Below are 18,404 nucleotides of genomic sequence, written 5' to 3'. Positions count from 1 at the left end.
CTCATGCCTGTAATCCCAGCTATGCAGGAGGCTGAGATCTGAGGATCTGATTCAGAGCCAGCTCTAGGAGGAAAGCTCATGACACTCTTAGATTTCAAATTAACCACCAAAAAAGCCAGAAGTGGAGCTATGGCTCAAGTGGTAGAATGCTATTCTTGAGCAAAACAACTCAGGGACAGCACTCCAGGCCCCCAGGCCCTGAATTCAAGCCCTAGGGAAACTCCACCCCCTCCAACACATACACCACTCTAGCTGAAGTCTGGTAAGCATTGGTTCTCAATTGGTCAGGGTGTGGGACAGGCACATGCCTATCATGGTGCTTTAGGGTTCTGTCAATGGGAGAAGGAAAACAGACTCAGACTGAGGTCAGAGACCTCCCAGACATCTACTGCCCTTTGCCTTCTTAGTAACTGCCCCCTGTGAGTTGTGAGTCACCAAATTCCCAGGAACAGCAGAACCCCATCTAAAGAGTGTAGATGCTATCCACATAGAATGTTTAATGGCATTTTCTGCTTTCATCTCTCAGTTTTCCTGACAACCAAAAATACACCCTGGCTATAAAAATTCTATCATTATGGAAATATGGAACAAAGACTGTGAAATCCCCAGATGACCCTCCCTAAAAAAACTCCAGGGAATAATCAACTTGTGAATTTTCCTCTAGCTCTTTCTCTACAGATGTTTGGAATGCAGTTTAAAAGTAGCCTTCTGACTTTTTGCCTCATAACTGAAATTTTCCTACTTTGTCCCTCTTGGCTTATTCTAGGGAAGGACAAGGAGATGGAGGGGAAGGGGCAAGGAAGACCTAAGACGGTAGGGCCTTCTTGTTTCCTCACAGAGCTGTTGCTTAGTCCTGTCTGCACCTCACTTCACGCATCCTTCTGGAACCTTCTGGAAGCTCTTCTCTTCCTCCTTCTTTTCCTTGTCTTCCTCCTCTTTCCTCTTCTGTACAGTGGATTGAACCTAAAGCCTTATGCAGACGAAATGAGCACTCTACGTCTAGGCAGGACCTTTGACCCCTTGGCACTTATTGTCTGGGGACTAGAGGCCCAGTGAGGCCATTTATTGGCTCTTTTGTGCATTTGACAAGTACATATGATGAGCCCTGGGTCAGGGCTATGAGCATGTGGTGCTTCAGAAAACAGAATACTCCAGTCCCATCCATCATTCAGGACCATGCCACTTCTTCTGAGTCCCAGGCACTGGTGCTACTCCTTCCTGCTTGCAGCCTCCATTTCAAAGTCCACCAAATGGACATAATCATGTCCTTTCTCTCTGCAAGAATGAGCTGGGCTGGGAGTTTGGCCTAGTGGTAGAGTGTTTACCTAACATGCATGAAGACCCATATTTGGTTCCTCGGTACCACATACATAGAAAAGCCAGAAGTCGTGCTGTGGCTCAAGTGGTAGAGCCTTGAGGAAAGCCCAAGGACAGTGCTCAGGCCCTGAGCTCAAGCCACTGGACTGGCAAAAAAAAAAGAATGAGATGGATCCTTAGTTCTGAGTTCAAGATATTTATTTCCTTCCTTCTTTTCTCCCTTCCTTCCTTCCTTCTTTCCTTCCTTCCCTCCCTCCCTCCCTTCATCCCTCTATTTCTCTCTTTCTCTGTTTCTCTCCTTCTCCTTCTCCTTCTTATTTTGTGCTGGTCTTAGAACTCAAATTCAGGATCTGGGCACTGTCCCTTAGTTTTTTCACTCAAGGCTAGTGTTCTACCACTTAAGCCACACTCTATTTGAGGCTTTTTGCTGGTTAACTGGAGGTAACAGTCTTGCGGACTTTTCTGCCTGGGCTGGCTTTAAACCTCAGTCCTCAGCTCTCAGCCTCCCGAGTAGCTAGGGTTACAGGTGTGAGCCACCAGCACCCAGCTCCTGCCATATCATTTCTAGACTCTCCCCCCACAGACAGCCAGCACTCCCTTGCAGACGAGTGGAGCACACAGATTCTGGTTTGGAGCCCAGCATCTGGGGACAGCTTCCCGTGGAATAATCAAGTGTCCTGTTTGGCTGAGGCCACCCTAGTGTTAGCCACCCTAATTGTAAGGCAGACCCGAACAGTGAGTTGGTCACCTCCCACGCCCACCTCTTGCAGTGTGAGCCTGTGCAAGCTGCTGAGCCTCTGTGCTTTAGTCCTCTGAACATGAGAGCAGCCCCATCTCCCGGGGGTAGCTGCGACACTGAAGTAACACCGTGCTTGTGGGTGTGTGCAGCAGAGCCTGGCACAGCTCACACGGAGCCTCTGCCTGAGAATGGAGATGATAGGGATTCCAGGGTGTCCCCCTCTTCCCCGCTCCATGCACCACTCACTCTTGCCATAATGAGTCTGGGTTCAGTATGGATCCAAGCACAGACCACTGCCCATTGACCCCAGTAATCCATGCCCATTTCCCAGTGCCCTTCATGCATGCCAGGCAAGCGTTCTACCACTAAGACACATTCCCAGCCCCTGGATGTTCTTGGTATCTGAGTCTCAGTCCCTTCACTCACCTGCACAGCACATAGCCAATTCCAGGCCAAGAACCTTTGAGACCTGAAGAGAAGATATAAGGAATCAATTGCAGCAAGAGGGATTTCGATTAGACAACAGGAAGAACATACTGAACAGAAGCATTCTCACCCACTATGGGGGACAGGTCATGTGGGTAGAGGACTTCCCTGGATTTGGACTTCTTAGAACCACAGGTCCCTGGCCTTGGCCAGGCCTGCAAATCACCAAAAGTCTCTGTGCAATCACAGCTGACCTCTCTGGGCTTTGGAGAGTTACCCCTCCCTCCTCACTGCTCCCTACTAGTTAGGTTCTGTTTGAGTCCCTGAATGTATAATAGCTCCACGGACAGCAGAGTTCTGAGTAGAGGCCCTGCAAGAGCCAGTAGGCTCCTGACTGAGCCTGTTTACCTTTCTTCTGCAGACTGAATGAAAACAGCATTGGTGACACCGGCTGCTATCGCCTTTCTCAGGCTCTCAGAGCTGCTGGAAGCTTGGAGGAGTTGGGGTAAGTTGCTATTCTTCCTCTGCACCCCAAGTCATTTTGGTAGAACAGAAGAGGGGCTACTCCATTTTCTTTCTCTTCTTTTCTTTTTCTAGTCCTGGTACTCGAACTCTAGGCCTGGGCACTGTCCTTGAGCTTCTTTGAGCTACAGTGCCACTTCTGGCTTTGTTTGTTTGTTTGTTTGTTTGTTTATGTGGAACGCAGGGCTTCATGCATGCCAGGCAAGCACTCTGCCACTAAGCTACATTCCCAGCCCCTGGATGTTCTTGGTGTCTGAGTCTCAGTCCACTCACTCACCTGTACACCAAATAGCCAATCCCAGGCCAAGAACCTTTGAGACCTGAAGAGAAGCTATAAGGCATCAATTGCAGCAAGAGGGATATCGATTAGACAACAGGAAGAACATACTGAACAGAAACATCCTCACCCACCATGGGCACAGAGCTCTGTCTGTGTGGGGAGAGGGCTTCCCTGGACTTGGACCTCTTCTGTTCTCGTAAGGGGTGGACAAGGCAAGATGGTGGGGTGGATGGGGGTGGCTCATGGTTCTTCCTCTCTTGCCTTTCTCTCTCTAAGCTTGAGCCACAACCAGATTGGAGATGCCGGAGCCCAGCACGTAGCTGCCACGCTGCCAGAGCTGCCTGAGCTCAGGAAGATAGAGTGAGTGGCCAGCCTTGCTGAGCCATGCCCACAGTGGCCATGCCGGGGTCCTGGAGGATGCTGGCCCGCACTGGAAAATCTCCCTTCCAGTCTCTGTGTCTTTCTGTTTCATCAGATGGAAAAGGCAGGGGGGTTCTCTTGGGTCTCTGCAGATGTCCTGAGGTCAGGAGTGGGGGCAGGATCTGATGCTACCCCCATTTCCCACAGCCTCTCAAGGAATGGCATTGGCCCAGAGACGGGAGCCCAGCTGGCAGAATCACTCACCCTTTGCCAGCACCTGGAGGCGCTGATGTGAGTCTCTGTAGCATTCGGGTGCCCTACAGCCCCTCCCTCACACCCACCTTCTCCATGCACCAGGCAAGCTCCTGAACTGTACGGCATGTTGTCTTCCCAATTTCAGGCTCGGCTACAATGCTCTGGGGGATCTCACAGCCCTGCGGCTGGCTCGGGGACTGCCTCAGCACCTGAGGGTCCTCCAGTGAGTATCCCGCTGCCTGCAGCTAGGCAAGCAGGGCTGGTGGGAAGGGAGCTGGAGGGTGAGCGGCCCTGCCTGAGACCAGATGGCAGCATGTTTCCTTCCCCACACTGCTGCTCCCCAAGCCGGGCGATCAGGAGACACAAGGTAGCATTGGCCTGCCACTGGTCCCCTAGGAGGCCCCAGCCAAGACCCTGATGCCCCCCCACCCCCAAATCTCCTGTGAAAGTCCACCCATTCCCAGCTCAGCCTGTCTGGGAGTCTCTAGGATGAAAGGTGAAATGTCAGTGAAGGGCAAGGCATTTGTAGCTCACACCTGTCTTCCTAGCTACTCAGGAGGTGAGATCTGAGGCTTACGGTTCAAAGCCAGCCTGGGAAGGAAAGTCTGTGAGACTCTTATTAACCACCAAAAAGCCAGATGTAGAGCTGTGGCTCAAGTGGTATAGCTCTAGGCTGAAGTGGAAAAAAAAAAAAAAAGATGAAAGACAACACCCAGACCCTGAGCTCAAGGATTGGTACACACAGACACAGGGACAGACAGACAGGCAGACAGGCAGACGCGCGCGCGCGCGCGCACAGGCACACACACACACACACACACACACACACACACACACACACATACACATCAGCCAAGGGCTATGTAGGAGAAAGGCAGCAACAGCATGATCTCTCTTTTCCTGGTGGGGCTTGGATTCTTACACACTCCGTTCACTAGGAAGGGCACAAGGCCCAGGCAAATGTGCAAAGCTTCATCACCCACTAAGAAGCTAGGCTTTAAACGTGGGCTCTCAGACCAAAGCCAGGGCCCTCTATGGATGGGTGGGGGCCTGAGCAGCAGCTTCCCAGATGGGCTAAGGTTTGCTGCTGCAGGGATGGGGGTGGGGCTCAGGAAAGCCCCTCAGTCTACCTAGCTGATCCTCAGACTCCTGTCACCCCCTCCACCTTCCCCAGCCTGCCAGGCAGCCATCTGAGCCCAGAGGGGGCACTGAGTCTGGGCTGGGCTCTAGATGGACACCCACATGTGGAAGAGATCAAGTGAGTGGGCTGCCCTGCCTGCGTGGTGGGGGGCAGATTGGGAGGATCTGGACGCCTCTCACCATGTCCTCCTGTCCTCCTGGCTCCACAGCTTGGCAGAGAACAGCCTGGCTGAGGGTGTCCCACATTTCTGCAAGGGGCTCCCACAGCTCAGAAGGATTTCGTAAGTAGCCCCCATGCCCTGTGGTGGGTGGGACAGGTGGGCAGAGCCTAATGCCTGGTCGGGGAGGGACAGAAGAGGCAGGAGTAGGATCTGGAGCAGGAAAGGCCTTCCCTGACTCTGCCCTGCCCCATGCCTGGCTGCCATGTGCTTTTTGTTCTCATGGTGGGAAAGAGGGGCCTGCGAGGTACCCCTGATTCAGAAGCCCCCTTCCATCTCCTCTCCATCTCCAGCTTGGTTTCCTGCAGAATTGATGACCAGACTGCCAAGCCTCTGGCCAGCAGCTTCATGCTCTGCCCAGCCCTGGAAGAAATACTGTGAGTGCTTAGATGGGCCTCCAGGTGACCCCTGTTTGTTCCTGCCTTCGCTGTCCTTTCTCTGGCTATCCCTTCTCTGACTGGTCCCTCCACCTATAGCCAGGAAAGGGCTTCCTTGTTGAAACACTTTATAAAGATATCTCAAGTCAATCACCCTCTCCTGTCTGTTTCTCCACTTTGCCATACCAGCCACACCCAGCTCCTCTTGGCAATACTTTAGGCCTTGCAGCACTGTCTCATGGGTAAACCAGCCTGTGGGGGCTAGCTTGGAACCCAAACCAGGGCGGGAGAAAATGCTCTTTCTGAAAGTATGAGACAAAGGGAGCCAGTGGCTCAGTTCTGCAATCCTAGCTACTCAGTTTCTGCTCTCTTGGCTCTGTATTCATCCTTGAAGGGGGGTCCCCCACTGACAGCAGTGAGAAGTGTTTCCTTTAAAGGTTATTTTTTTCAGGGCAGGACTAAGACAAACATGGCAAACAGGAAAACTTAGGCAGTGCTCAGATGGGAGGTCTGGCCTCTGTGGCAGTCTACAGCCATGTGGTTTCTGTGGACCATGTGTTCCTAGATCCAAACCATCTTGGCATCTCTGACAGGCAGCTCCTAATAAGATATTTGGGTTTGGGACAGCGGCCAGTGCAGGAGTGTGGGCTGGGACAGGGAGGGAAGAAGGAGCCATCTGTACCCCAAAAGTCATCCAGGGAAGGATGTGGGGGCTCTCCCTCACTCACATGCTCTCTCTTGTATCTGAACGGGGAATCCTGACCCCAGCCCTGGTCTCCACCCCACACCTCGCTGCAGTCTGGCTGCTGACCTTGGCCCCTGCTTTGCAGGCTGTCCTGGAATCTCCTTGGGGACAAGGCGGCTGCCGAGCTGGCCCAGGTCCTGCCTTGGATGGGTCAGCTGAAGAAAGTAGAGTATGAGAGTCATCCCCGGGGGTGGGGCCGGTGGAAGGGGACCTAAGTTCTGGGGATGTCCCTGCTCCCACAAAGCCCACCCAGGAGGTGCTCATTCTGGTCCCCCATGGACTCTAACCTTCAGCCTTCTTGCTTGCCTTGGTATGAATGCACTGCTATCCATTGGTAGTGGACCCCACATCTTGATTTGAGAGGCATGTAGGGACAGACACCCCTTACCTGGTCTCACTCTGCCTGCTTCTCTCTTTCCCTTCCTCTGCCATCCACCGGGAAGCCTGGAGAAGAATCAGATCTCAGCCCGTGGAGCTTGGCTTCTCCTTCAAGGGCTGGCCCCGGAGGCTGGCGTCCCCGTCATCCGGTAATAGAGGGCTTGGAGGGGCAGGACTGGCAGGTGGGAGGCCCCATCAGCTCTCACACACAAAGTGGGGGCTTCCTGCAGGAAGAGGCAGGCCCGGGGTTGTGGATTATCCATCAAAAAAAGACTTCGATTTTCCCCCACCAAGAATGTGTTGGCAGACAGGCCTGGGACAAGTCCCAATTTTACAACACCAATTGGTTCACTTTGAATTAGTGACTCGGCCTCTGTGAGCCTCGGTTCTCATCTGCACAAGGATTCCTCGGCATCCGAGTGTTAAGGCCTGAGCCTGCACCTGGTAACCACTTACATCTTGAGACGTAACTCGTGTGGCTCCTGCCCCTCGAGCCCCCATCTCCCGCTCTGCACATGGGATGGGCAGAGGCCAGGATGAGGGAGAGGAGTTGATGAGCATCTCTGTGCCCACAGCCTCTGGAACAATCCCATCTCCCTTGACATGGTCCAGCATCTACAGAGCCAGGAACCCAGGCTGAACTTCGCCTTCGCTGACAAGCACCCCTGGAGTACTTAGGGTGCTCAAAACCCTCAGACCTGAGCCAAGTGACACCAGTGTCACCCGGCAGGATGGACAGCTCTGGAGACCCACATCAGCTGGTGCCCCACTGCCACAGGAGGGAGAGGCATTGTGCCCAGCCACTGTGTCCAGCTGCTGTCCTGGGGGCGAGGAGGAGAACTTTCAAGGGACTTAGAGCTTGGTGTGACACAGTGAGAGTCTGCCACCACAGTCCCATGGCAGGGGAGGCCACACCCTGAACGGTGTGCCCTCTCCACATGTGGCGTTGTAGGGAACTTGTGCACCGTGACTCCTCACACTACAAGCAGCAGGACACGTGACTAGTGGCCCATGGACGACACAGATGTCCATGTCCCCTAACTTATTGCTTTTTTTTTTTACTTTTTTTTTTACTAATATATGTGAACAAACGAGCTTCATTTTTTGATATTTTCCTGTTACATATATACAATGCACCTTGATCAACCTCTCCTAACCATGATATCCTTCCTCTTCCCTAAATAGTTGTTTTCCTCTGTTCATGCTAATTTATTGCTTAAAGGAAAATAAAAAAGGCACTCTTCCACGAGTGCACAAGTATACTGATACTGACTGCTACAGTGGCCTGAGATTAGGGTTCTAGGCCATGCCAGGAACACAGCCATGAGGTCCCTGTCTGCCTCAAGCCTCAGTTTACCCATCTGTAAATTAACATTCCTCCTCAAGTACTGGTTTTTGAGGACTGTATTTTTTGGGGGGGAAGGGCCTTGAACTCAAGGCCTAGCACTGTCCCTGAGCTTCTTTTGCTCAAAGCTAGCACTCTACCACTTGAGCCACAGCACCACTTGTGGCTTTTTCTGTTTATGTGGTTCTGAGACATCAAACCCAGGACTTCATGCATGCAAGGCAAGCACTGTACCACTAAGCCACTTTCCCACCCTATCTGAGGGCTGTATTTGTAAGTCCAAGAGGAGCCAGCCTGATCTTGGATGAAATCAGAGCCCTTCTGTCCTACGAAAGCTAGGTCTAAGGGGCTACAGTGGGCACTGCCAGGGTGTGAGTCAAGGCCTCTGACTCTGTCCACTACCTCAGAGGATCCAGGTGAGCCCCTGGGCATCCCATGTGTTACACAGTGTTCTAGCAACTTCCAAAGAGACCTGTCCCTGCTATGCTCCAAGCCAGATATGATCAATAAATGTGGATATTGTTCCAGTTTCTAGCCCATGTCTGATGTTTCCTGCGACCCTCTGAGGCGGGATGTGTTTCACTCTTGCCTCAGACACTGACAGGGGTGTGCTGGGAAAGACTCAGGCCTGCGTTCAAGTTCAGAACCTGTTTCTGCTTGGCTAAGTGATTGTGGGCAACTCCTCTCCCCTCACCACACCTCACCTGTCACATGGGGTTGTTACAGCTCCCAGTATCAGCAACAATTGTGTTTGACTTGCATCAGAGTCAACTTCTTTCCTGAATTATCAACACTTAAAATTGGGAGCTATTGCTTAAAACTCCCGCCTTCTGACTCAAATGTAATTTGCTAGGGTTGCATGCTTATGCCTTTTCTTTTCTTTTTCCTTCTAGAAGTACTGGTGCTTAAAATCAGGGACTCACAGCTTCCTAGGCCCGTGCTCTACCACCTGAACCATGCCTCCAGCTCAGCTTTTTGCCACTTTTTTTTTTTTAGCCAGTCTTGGGCTTAAGCTCAGGGCCTGAGCACTGTCCTTGGACTTGTCTCAAGGCTAGAACTCTACCACTTGAGCCTCAGCACCACTTCTGGCTTTTTCTAAGTATGTGGTACCAAGGAATCAAAGCCGGGTCTTCGTACATGCTAGGCAAGCACTCTACCACTAGGCCAAACTCCCAACCCCCAGCTCAGCTTTTTGGCAGTTACTTTGGAGATCTAGTCTAGCAGACTTTTCTGTCTTGACTGGCCATGAATTTCTGTCCTCCAGATTTCAGCCTCTCAAGCAGCTCACAAGCATAAATCACCAGCACTTGACTTGGCTGTGCTGTTAAGATGGGGCACATGCACCCTCAAGCTGCTGCAGTTCTGATTTGTCTTAACACCTCACCATCCCACCCCACTTTTTACAGCTTGCCTGGACCTGGTGACCTTGCAAGCCCCTTGTCTGGGGCATTTCCAGGCTGTGAGGCACACAAGGAACATCACTTGCAAGGCATGTAATGAAATGAGCCTTGACCCTGGCTACCTGACTTGGAAGACACATGTGTAACACGTGTGTGCACGTACACACACGTACAGTCAGGAAAGCAAAGTATGTAAAAGTCCCTACTGTAAACAAGTAAATACTGACTGGTTATGTGCTAATTCCCTTCCCCTTTTAAGACTATCATATGAGGTGGACAGATACCCCCATGTGTCCAGAGAACAGCAACCTGTTACCTGCCTGAATTCCCGGAATCTTCCACTGTTTTGAAAGCCAAGCCAGCAGGGTGCAGTTATAGCTCAGTGCCACTGGGGGGCAGGCTGGCCCACTGGTGAGTCCTAAACTAACTTCCCTGCCAGCGCATCCAGGTTAGATGATGCCAGGGGATTTTTCCAGCCAGGCTAAGAACTTGGGATGTTTGTGATCGTCTGTGACTCACCAGGGTAACTTAAGCCCTTTTTAGCCCTCCACATGGTTCCTGGCCTCCTGCTAAGGCAAGCAAAAGGAGAAAGTCTTCCAGCCAAATGCCAAGCACCCACATAGGGACACTCTTATCTGGTTAGGATCAGGACTCATGTGGCACCATCCACCAGACTGGCCATAAGGATTCAGTAGGTAGGTAGAAGATTCTAGATGTTTACTCACGGCTGAGGAAGACGCAAAGTGCTCAAAAGAAGCAATAGGACAGGCGATACACACGAAGGCTGGGAGGGAGCTTAGAAAACGTGATTTCATTCACCGTTCTCTTCACCTCTCCTCCTCCATCTCTGGGGTTCTAAACTCCCAAAACCTTGCCCCAGCAGCCCTGGGACACACTGGGGAGCCTGGCTGCCATCTCGAGTTGCTGGGGAATCTCCTTTTTGCTTTTGTAAAGAAATTCCCTATCCTATCAGGCACTGGTGGCTCACGCCTATAATTTTAGGTACTCTAGAGGCTGAGAGTGGAGGATCTTATTTCAAAGCCAACTGAGGCAGGGAAGTCTATGAGACTCTTTATTTCTAATGAACCCCGCAAAAAAGGCAGAAATGGTGTGCTTCAAGTGGCACAGTGCAGCCTTGAGGGGAAAAAAAGCTAACTGAAAGCTTGAGGCCCTGAGTTCGAGACCTAGTACTAGCACAAAAAAAGGAAGACTAAAAATTTTCCCTCCTGCTGCCTACCCCCTCTTGAGGGCCTTGACTACTTTTCCATTCCAACAAGAGTAGAGGCCTGTCTTCCTCCCAGTTTCTTCCCCGAAGCTGGCTCAGTTTGAATACATACATGAATCCAAATTCAGCTCAGAAAACAGTAGGCTGGGGTCAGGAAGCAATAAACAGCTGTGACAATGGAGCTCGGGGCTCTGAGGGCACAGGGGTGCCCACTTCACCCAGTGTGGAAAGAAACTGGAGGAGCTGCCTTCTCAAGTGACCTTAGACTATGATTTCACAGATGGAATATTCATTTTCCCCCCCTAAAGAAATAACATAGTCTCAGTTCCTAATTCCTTAGGCCTCCAGTTCTTGGATTTAGGGTCTTGTTTTTTGTTTTCCCGATGTTGAGGCTTGAACTCAGGGTCTTGGTGCTGTCCTGGAGCTACTTTCACTTAAGATTTGGTACTCTACCACTTGAGTCATAGCTCCATTTCCAGCTCTATTTTCTTTCAGTGGTTGCTTGGAGTCTCACAGACTTTCCTGTCCAGGGTGGCTTCGAACTTTGATCTTCAGATGTCTGCCTCCTGAGTAGCTAGAATTAGACAGACATGAGCCCTAGGTACCGAGCCTCTAGTTCTTTTTAATTGCCTTCTCCATCCTTCCTCCAACACATGGTCCAGACCATCTGGCGTCCAGTCTCCAGGCCAGCACAACGCAAAGCACCACAGGCAGTTGATAAACACCCTGGAAAGCCTCGGTTATGGAAAGTGAAATGCAGTGAGGGGTACCCCCCCAACACACATTTACATAACATGCCCATTCTGGTTCTGCAGAATGTGGGGGCTGGGACTCTGCATTTCTAGAAAGGTGATCTGCTTGCTATGGGGCCTTACTTAGTGAGGTTGCTGACCTATCTGTTCTCTTCCACTTGAGCCACACCCCCAGTTCTTTGGGGGTGGGGTGAGGGAGTATTACTTTGTTTTTCAGGTAGGGTTTCCAGCTAACTTTGTTCAGGTTGGCGATGTTTGTTCCAGCAAGCTGCACTCTACAAACATCCAAACCTTCATACACACACACACACACACACACACACACACACACACACACACACACACACACATACACACACACACAGGCCAGCCAGACTTCATAGGGACCTTCCATTAAGCAGAGCCCTCACAGGGCTTAGAAGAACTGCATTCCACCGTTCACAGTCTTGTAATAGATGGGTCAAGGACCAAGTGAATCAACCTTCAAGGAACACGTGTCTATCTAGTGATTGCTGGGCTTTCCTGGTCCTTGATACATTTTTAAGACCTCTGTTGAGATCAAATTTAAAACCTGGTATTTAGATCCCAGACCGCCAGGAGTCCTAAGTTAAGTCTGGCCAGTTGCCTCCACATGCCAAATAAAGGACCATGGAGAAAGGCAGAGAAAGATATATTATATGGCAGCCATAAGAAGACAACAGCCATCTTGCAGGGTACAGATATCCCCTGAGGGAGAATTGAGGGTAGGAAATGAGCCAGGTATACAGGGTCAAAGCATCCATGTTGCAGGGGAGGCCTCGCTGGCTGTTAGCTCAGTCTGTGTCCTTTGAGGAACCAAAACAGGAGCAAGATAGTCAATTTGTAGCTGTTTTCTTTCTGTCTTGAAGGCAGGGCCTAGGCACTGTCCCTCAAGGCTACCACTCTATCACTTGAGCTACACCGTTATTCCAGGCTCTCCATTTTCCAGCCAAGGCTGGCTTGCAATCCTCAGAGCCCAGTCTCCTGAGCAGCTAGGATTCTAGGTATGAGCTACAGGCCCCTGGCTTGGCTGCTTTCTTTAAGAAGGAAAGGTTTACATGGCTCATGATTCCAGAGGTTTCAGTCTATGGTTAGCTGGCTTCCTGGCTTTTTTCAAAGGGCCTGTAGTGAGGCAAAGCATCATAGCGGAAGGCTGTGTCAGGACAAAGCTGTGGGGAAGTGTTGGAGGGGGGAGAGCAGGGACAAGGTGAACCCTCAAGGGCACACCCCAGTGACCTACTCCCACTAAGTCCCCTTCCTAAACTTCCCACATCCTCTCAATAGCAATCATCAACTGGAACCTAGGTTTCAACACAGGAGGGCACATTTCAGACCCAAACTACAACCACTATCCTCCCTTCAAAGAAATCGTGTATGCATGACAAACACTCCCTATTCTCCCAGCCCCACGAGGCCAAAGCAACTAGAACCTGCTTTGTATCTCCATACATTTGCCCATTCTGGACATTTCCTCTGGATAGAACCAGACAATAGGGGATCATTTGTGATGGCTTGCATGTGTTTGACATCATGTTTTTGGAGGTCATCCCTATGGTAGCTCTGTTAGTACTTTTACCTTTCCAGGGCTGAATAATATTCCTCTGGGTGGATGTCTATTACATTATCCTTTTCCGTTCCTTGGTGGGGTTTGGGGGGTGGATTGGTTTGGGTCCCTCCCACTTTTTGGACTTCCTGGCTCATGCTGCTGAGAGCACGGGTTTCTGTGCCTGTGGATGTTTTCGCCTCTCTCATCCCTCTGGTCTCTTTGAAGAGAGAGTTGACTGATTCCCATGGCCAGATCTTTGAAGCAGTCAGCCTCCAACCTTTGCACTTTGCAATCACATGACTGACAGCCCGGCCCAAGCATCATTTACCCACCCCAGTGCCCGGCTCTCCTGAAACTGGGGACCAAGGCGATCAGGAAAGGCTTCTTGGAGGAAGCGGGGCTGGAGCGGGACAGTGGGTTCTGAGGACTTCAACTGGGAGAAAATAAGAGTTTGGAGAAAGGTGGGCGCTCCTGGGGGACGGTCATGCAGGGACCTAGGCTCTGAGCCTTGGAGCTGCAAAGGGCTGGTGACTCAGACGTGGAGGACGCGCGATCAGGCTGCAGCCGAGGCTCCCGCGTTAACCCTCACCTGCCTGGCCGCGGAGGACCCACAGCCCGAGCTGCAGGTGTGTTGGCCCGCATCAGGCGCCCGGGCCACGGGCTTTGGGCGTGGGAGCTCCGGGGTCAGCCCCGCCCCCGGCTCCCGCTCAGCCCGGTTCAGCTGCCCAGGGACCCGGGTTCGCGGGCTCCGAGGGCGCGATCTTCCCGCCTGGGCCTCTCGCCCGTCCTCCGGCCTCCCGATCCGACTGCCCGGAGCGGAGCGCAGAGCGCGCGGAACACAGCGGAGCCAGACGGAGCGAGACGAAGCAGGCCCCGGGCGGGCGCGAACCCGCGCTCCCAGCCCGCACCCTCGGGAGCCCGGCTCCCCAGCCTCGAGCCTCCGGGACCCTCGTCGTGCCCGGTGCCCCCGCGGCGGCCTCCGGTCGGGACGGCGCCCCCGCTCCAGGAAGCGCCCGCCCCGCCCCGCCTCGCCCCGCGTTCCCCCCCACGCCCGCCCTCGGCCGGAGGGAGGAGCCCGAGCCGCCGCCGCCCGCCGGCCCCGGAGGAAGACCGGCCTCGAGCGAGCGAGCGAGCGTTCGGCGGCGCACGGAGCGGGCATGGCCGCGCGGGCAGCGCCCTGACCGGTCCCGCGCCTCGGACCCCGCCGAGCGGCGCCGCGCTGGGCGATGCCCCGCGGCCCGGAGCGCGGGTAACGGCCGCCGCGTGGTGAGCAGCAGTGCCCGCGGGGCGCGCGGTGAGTGGGGCCCGGCGGGAGGGGCGGCCTGGGTTCGGGCTGGGGCTCGGGTGGCGGGGTCGCGGGGTGGGGGGGAGCCCGAGGCCCGCTGCCCTCCGAGCCCACCCGGGCTGCGCACTGGGGTGGACGCCGCCCCGGCCCGGCCACGCGGGGGCGCTCCGCCCGCGCCCCGACCGCGGGCAGGGAGGGACGGGGCGGGAGGGCCGTGGCCGTCGGGCCGGGCCCTGGGGCTTCGAGGTCGGGTGGGAGCTCCGGTCTCCCGCGATCCCCTGGAGGCCGTCCGGGGTCCGCCGGCGCTGCAGGCGGCGATCAGCCGGCCCGGGACCCCGTGGCGCCCCGCGGCCCCCCTCCCCGCCTCACCCCAGCTCCCCGGCCTGAAAAGGGGGAGTGGAGCTGGGCAGCTTCCCACGAGTCGGAGTGTTTGCAAACTAGTTTTTGCGCAAAGGCTGTCTGGCACCTGTGTGCTAAAGGGGTGGGGGAGGAGGAAGAGGCCGCCGCTTTCTTCCCCTTCTCGCAAGATGCTTCTTGTTGAGAACAGGGGGGCAGCGCGCCTCTTCCCCGGCTTTCCTGGGAGTGAGGGGCCGCCTCGGCAGGGGACTGGGGCTTGGTGACGGGTGCACCTGCGACCTGAGCCTCGAGTGGGCATTCACAGGTTGATCTGCCTCCTCCTGCCTCCCAGGTGCTGAGGGAGGGGACGGGGAGGGAGGGGAGCTGGGTGAACCATCCCAGCCGATTCTGTTTTGTCTGCTGCTTCGGTTTTGATTATGGAGGGGACTGTCACCAAGGGGGGAGGGCAAGGCGTCCTTTTACCGCTTTTGTGGCTAGGCTTAGCTGGGAAACCCCATCCTTGACCCTCCAGCCAAAGCCCCCTCCTTCTGTCCACCTCATGTCCTTCCACACAACCTGGGGTGCTGTGTTGGGAACAAAACGCCCAAGAATCCAGCCCCCTCCCTCCGGAGACATGGAGGACATTGTCCGTTTTGTGGGATCCCCCAGAGAGCAAGACACCCTTCTATCTGGACAGAGTGACCACCTCATTTTGTTGCACCCCTCACTATCCAAGGTGGAGGATGTGTGGATCCTGGTGTCTGAGGACTGAGCTGAGTCCGAGTTGCCTCCTCATGGCCCCTGCCCTCCTTGGCCACTCGGCTTCTGTTCCCACAGCAAGGTTGGAGACTTCTGTCTGGATGAATGGTGTGCGGGGGAAGCCTTCACCCACAAGACAGACATTTTGATTGGGGTTTGTAAGCTCTGGCAGCTGGAACCTGACTTGCTGGCCACCTCTGCTGATGGCCATGGGAGACTGGGCTGTGCCCTTGGGTCATCTGTAAAATGGGCTCACAGCCAGGGCTACCAGAGGCTGAGCACAAACATGAGGTGTGGCTTTACAGGCATCTTGGTGAGGGCTCAGTGAGCTTTAGAACTGATCCTAGCCAGTGACACAGCCCAGTGGAGTGAAAGGGGCACCTGGGTACCCTTCCACATGGCAAGACCAGAGGCAAACAATGCAGAGGCTGGGGTTCTCCTTGTCCCTGGCACTTCCTGCCTTCGTGTATGTTCAGCTCCCAGTGGGTTTTTTCCATCTGCAAAGGAAGCAGACTTTGATGTAGTCCAGTTCTTCAGTTGTAGAGTGGCCGAGGCTGGGATCAGAGGCCAGGAAACAGGACAGTGTTCTGCAAAGTAGGGGTGCCTGATGAGCACTGGTATGGGTCTTAGGTAGTGTTTGAAGGGCTCCCCCTTCCCAGAATGCCAGGAGAATTAAAAACCGGCATCTGTGACAAAGAGGGAGCCTCAGTTTCCCCATATGTACATTAGTGAGGCAAGTTGTCTGTGTACCTTTATCCCCTTTCCGTGAGTTGTGTTTCTTTAAAGGTCGTTGTGAGATCCCATTCAATGGCAAAGGGCTCCATACCGCTCTGTGACCAGTGCAGGAGGAAGCGAGGAAATGCTGCCTTTGTTTTAGAGAGTATTAGTAGCATGTGTGATTCCCTTTGGGGATCTACTCAGTCCTCACCCCACCCCCCCCCCACCCCCGGCTCCTTCAAAGCCTGAGGTGGGGAGCACCATGTGAAGTGGAGTGCCATCTCCCCACCTGTGACAATGACTTGGTCAGAGACAAAGGAACATTCTAGCAATTCTCTCCCTCCTGTCCAAGGGAGCCTGGTACCAGGTAAGGTCCTCACCGGAAAGCCCCAGTCCATGCTCAGATGCCAGCCCCCGTCCGAGGGCCTTGCCAGAGCTGCTGTGTCAGGGGAACAGCCCAAGAACCCATTCCCTTCCCCCTAGAAAGGACGTGGTCTTAGGATCCTGTGGGCCCTGTGGGAGCTGGGCAGGGCGGCTGAGTCACCCCCCAATCTGGGCAGGCCATAGCTGGCCAGGGTGACCATTTATCTGATTGTGTCAGGACGGATGCTGTCTGTTTGAGGAGCTTCCTGGCCTGCCCTCAGCCCTGAGTCTTCAGCCCTCCGTGGCCATGGCTTTTGGGGTCCTGTGGTGCTTGTGCATGTCCCTCACACCTTCCTCCGGGGTCTGAGAGGAGAGGACTCCGAGTGTGCTTTTCTTCAGGGCGTTTACCACTCAGAAACCCTCTGTTCATCTGGGTATCCATTGATTACCTGCCCCTTCCTGGCCAGGGGGAATCAGCCCTACCAAAGGGCAAAATCAGAGGTGGGTCCCCGCACTTAGAGCAGCTGCTCAGGAGGGCTGGTGTGAGGAAGGTGTGTGACCCCTGGAGCTAAGTGGGCTCGGTGGTGCCGGCGTGGAGCCTGGACGAGCTCGCCCGCCCGCATTGTGCCGTGGATGTAGGGCATGGAAATGCTGGTGCTGGGTACCTACCAGAGGGCAGTAGACTCCCGTGTGGAGGAGGTGATGGGGAAGACTGTGCGTCAGACAAGAAGGGGTTTGCCTGGCTCCAAAAGCCTGGGGGCCAAGCAAGTGGAGGAGGTGGTGGATGGTGGCTGTTATCGCATGGTGCCGGCACACTGAATGTGCTGGGGAGAATCCCCATCCTTATCCCCACGTGGCCCAGGATAAGTTTCTTGACACCTCTGACTTCCTCCCTCCCCCTCCCATCTTCCCCCTCCCCCCTCCCCTCCATCCTTCCTTCTTTCCTCTCTCCTCTCCTCTTTCCCCTTTTCCCTTCTCTCTCTCCTTCTTGTCTCTTTCCCTCTCTCTTTCCCTTCCCTCCCTTCCATTTTTGGTGATGGTGGGGGGTGGTCATGGGGCTTGAACTCTGGTCTGGACACTGTCCCTGAGCTCTTTAGCTCAAGGCCACCGCCCTATCCCTGGTCCTGGGCGCTGTCCCTGAGCTCTACAGCTCAAGGCTACCTCCCTACCCTTGAGCCACAGTCCCTCTTCCCATTTTCTAGTGAGTAATTGGAGATAAGAGTCTCTAGTCTTTTGTGCCCAGGCTGGCTTTGAACTTTGATTCTCAGATCTCAGCCTCCTGAGTAGCTAGCATTACAGGTGTGAGCCATCATGCCTGGCTTCCTTCCATTTTCTTTCCCCTTTCTCCTCCCTCTCCCCCCTTCCCTCCCTTCCAGCTTTATTTTCTTAGCTGCTGGGGATGGACGCAAGGAGAGGACCTCCAGCCCATTCGGCTTTGCCACTGGGCTGCACTGTTAGCCCCTGACCTCAGTTTCTTCATTTGTGAAATGAACAGGAAGTGCCTTCTGTGTGCAGCCACTGTTTGAGTACCGTTTCTGTTTCCAGAGCAGCACTGCTAGTGGGGATGGTCCTGGATGCTGAGATCCACAGTCAATGCAGACTCAGCGGTCAATGCAGACTCAGCCCTGAGCTGAGGGACTCAGAGTATGGGAAGCACAGGGCAGACAGGAAAGCTCCAGTGAGTGGGAACTAAAGCAGGGTGTGGTGGCTGTGTGGGAGGGAGGGGAGGCTCTGAAAGAGGCAGCAACCTTGCGCTGTCCATCACCTGAAAGCCTGGCAGGAGCTGGGTGTTTGGTGTTTGGCACGGCTGTGTCCCCACCATACCCAGGTCCCAGCAGGTGCTTGGCGAATGTTTGAGTGAGGGAGGGAGAAGAAAGAGGACCCCTGGGCATTGTAGATAG

The 18,404-nt window shown here is 54.1% G+C and overlaps 2 protein-coding genes across 2 annotated transcripts in view; both read left to right on the top strand.

Moving 5' to 3' along the window:
• The window catches only part of Nlrc5 (NLR family CARD domain containing 5), an 86,702-nt gene that overhangs the window by 59,986 nt on the left and 8,312 nt on the right, over positions 1-18,404 (top strand). Inside the window, exons 39-52 of the mRNA XM_090357063.1 lie at positions 2,904-2,987; positions 3,561-3,644; positions 3,852-3,935; positions 4,045-4,122; positions 5,074-5,157; positions 5,249-5,320; positions 5,551-5,634; positions 6,465-6,548; positions 6,823-6,906; positions 7,333-7,427; positions 13,566-13,669; positions 13,755-14,809; positions 15,502-15,736; positions 17,143-17,307. Of these exons, the coding sequence (XP_090213189.1) occupies positions 2,904-2,987; positions 3,561-3,644; positions 3,852-3,935; positions 4,045-4,122; positions 5,074-5,157; positions 5,249-5,320; positions 5,551-5,634; positions 6,465-6,548; positions 6,823-6,906; positions 7,333-7,427; positions 13,566-13,669; positions 13,755-14,809; positions 15,502-15,736; positions 17,143-17,307 (2,392 nt within the window). The remainder of the gene's footprint in view (positions 1-2,903; positions 2,988-3,560; positions 3,645-3,851; positions 3,936-4,044; positions 4,123-5,073; positions 5,158-5,248; positions 5,321-5,550; positions 5,635-6,464; positions 6,549-6,822; positions 6,907-7,332; positions 7,428-13,565; positions 13,670-13,754; positions 14,810-15,501; positions 15,737-17,142; positions 17,308-18,404) is intronic.
• Positions 14,142-18,404, top strand: part of Cpne2 (copine 2) — a 37,562-nt gene continuing 33,299 nt past the window's right edge. Inside the window, exon 1 of the mRNA XM_090357603.1 lies at positions 14,142-14,337. The gene's annotated coding sequence lies outside the window, so the exon portion shown is untranslated. The remainder of the gene's footprint in view (positions 14,338-18,404) is intronic.

The sequence above is a fragment of the Megascapheus bottae genome, chromosome 24 (genome assembly GCF_031878675.1).
Source record: "Megascapheus bottae isolate mThoBot1 chromosome 24, mThoBot2.hap1, whole genome shotgun sequence".
Lineage (NCBI taxonomy): Eukaryota > Metazoa > Chordata > Mammalia > Rodentia > Geomyidae > Megascapheus > Megascapheus bottae.
Note: the sequence above shows the minus strand (reverse complement) of the source record. Positions and strands in the feature narration are given on the sequence as shown.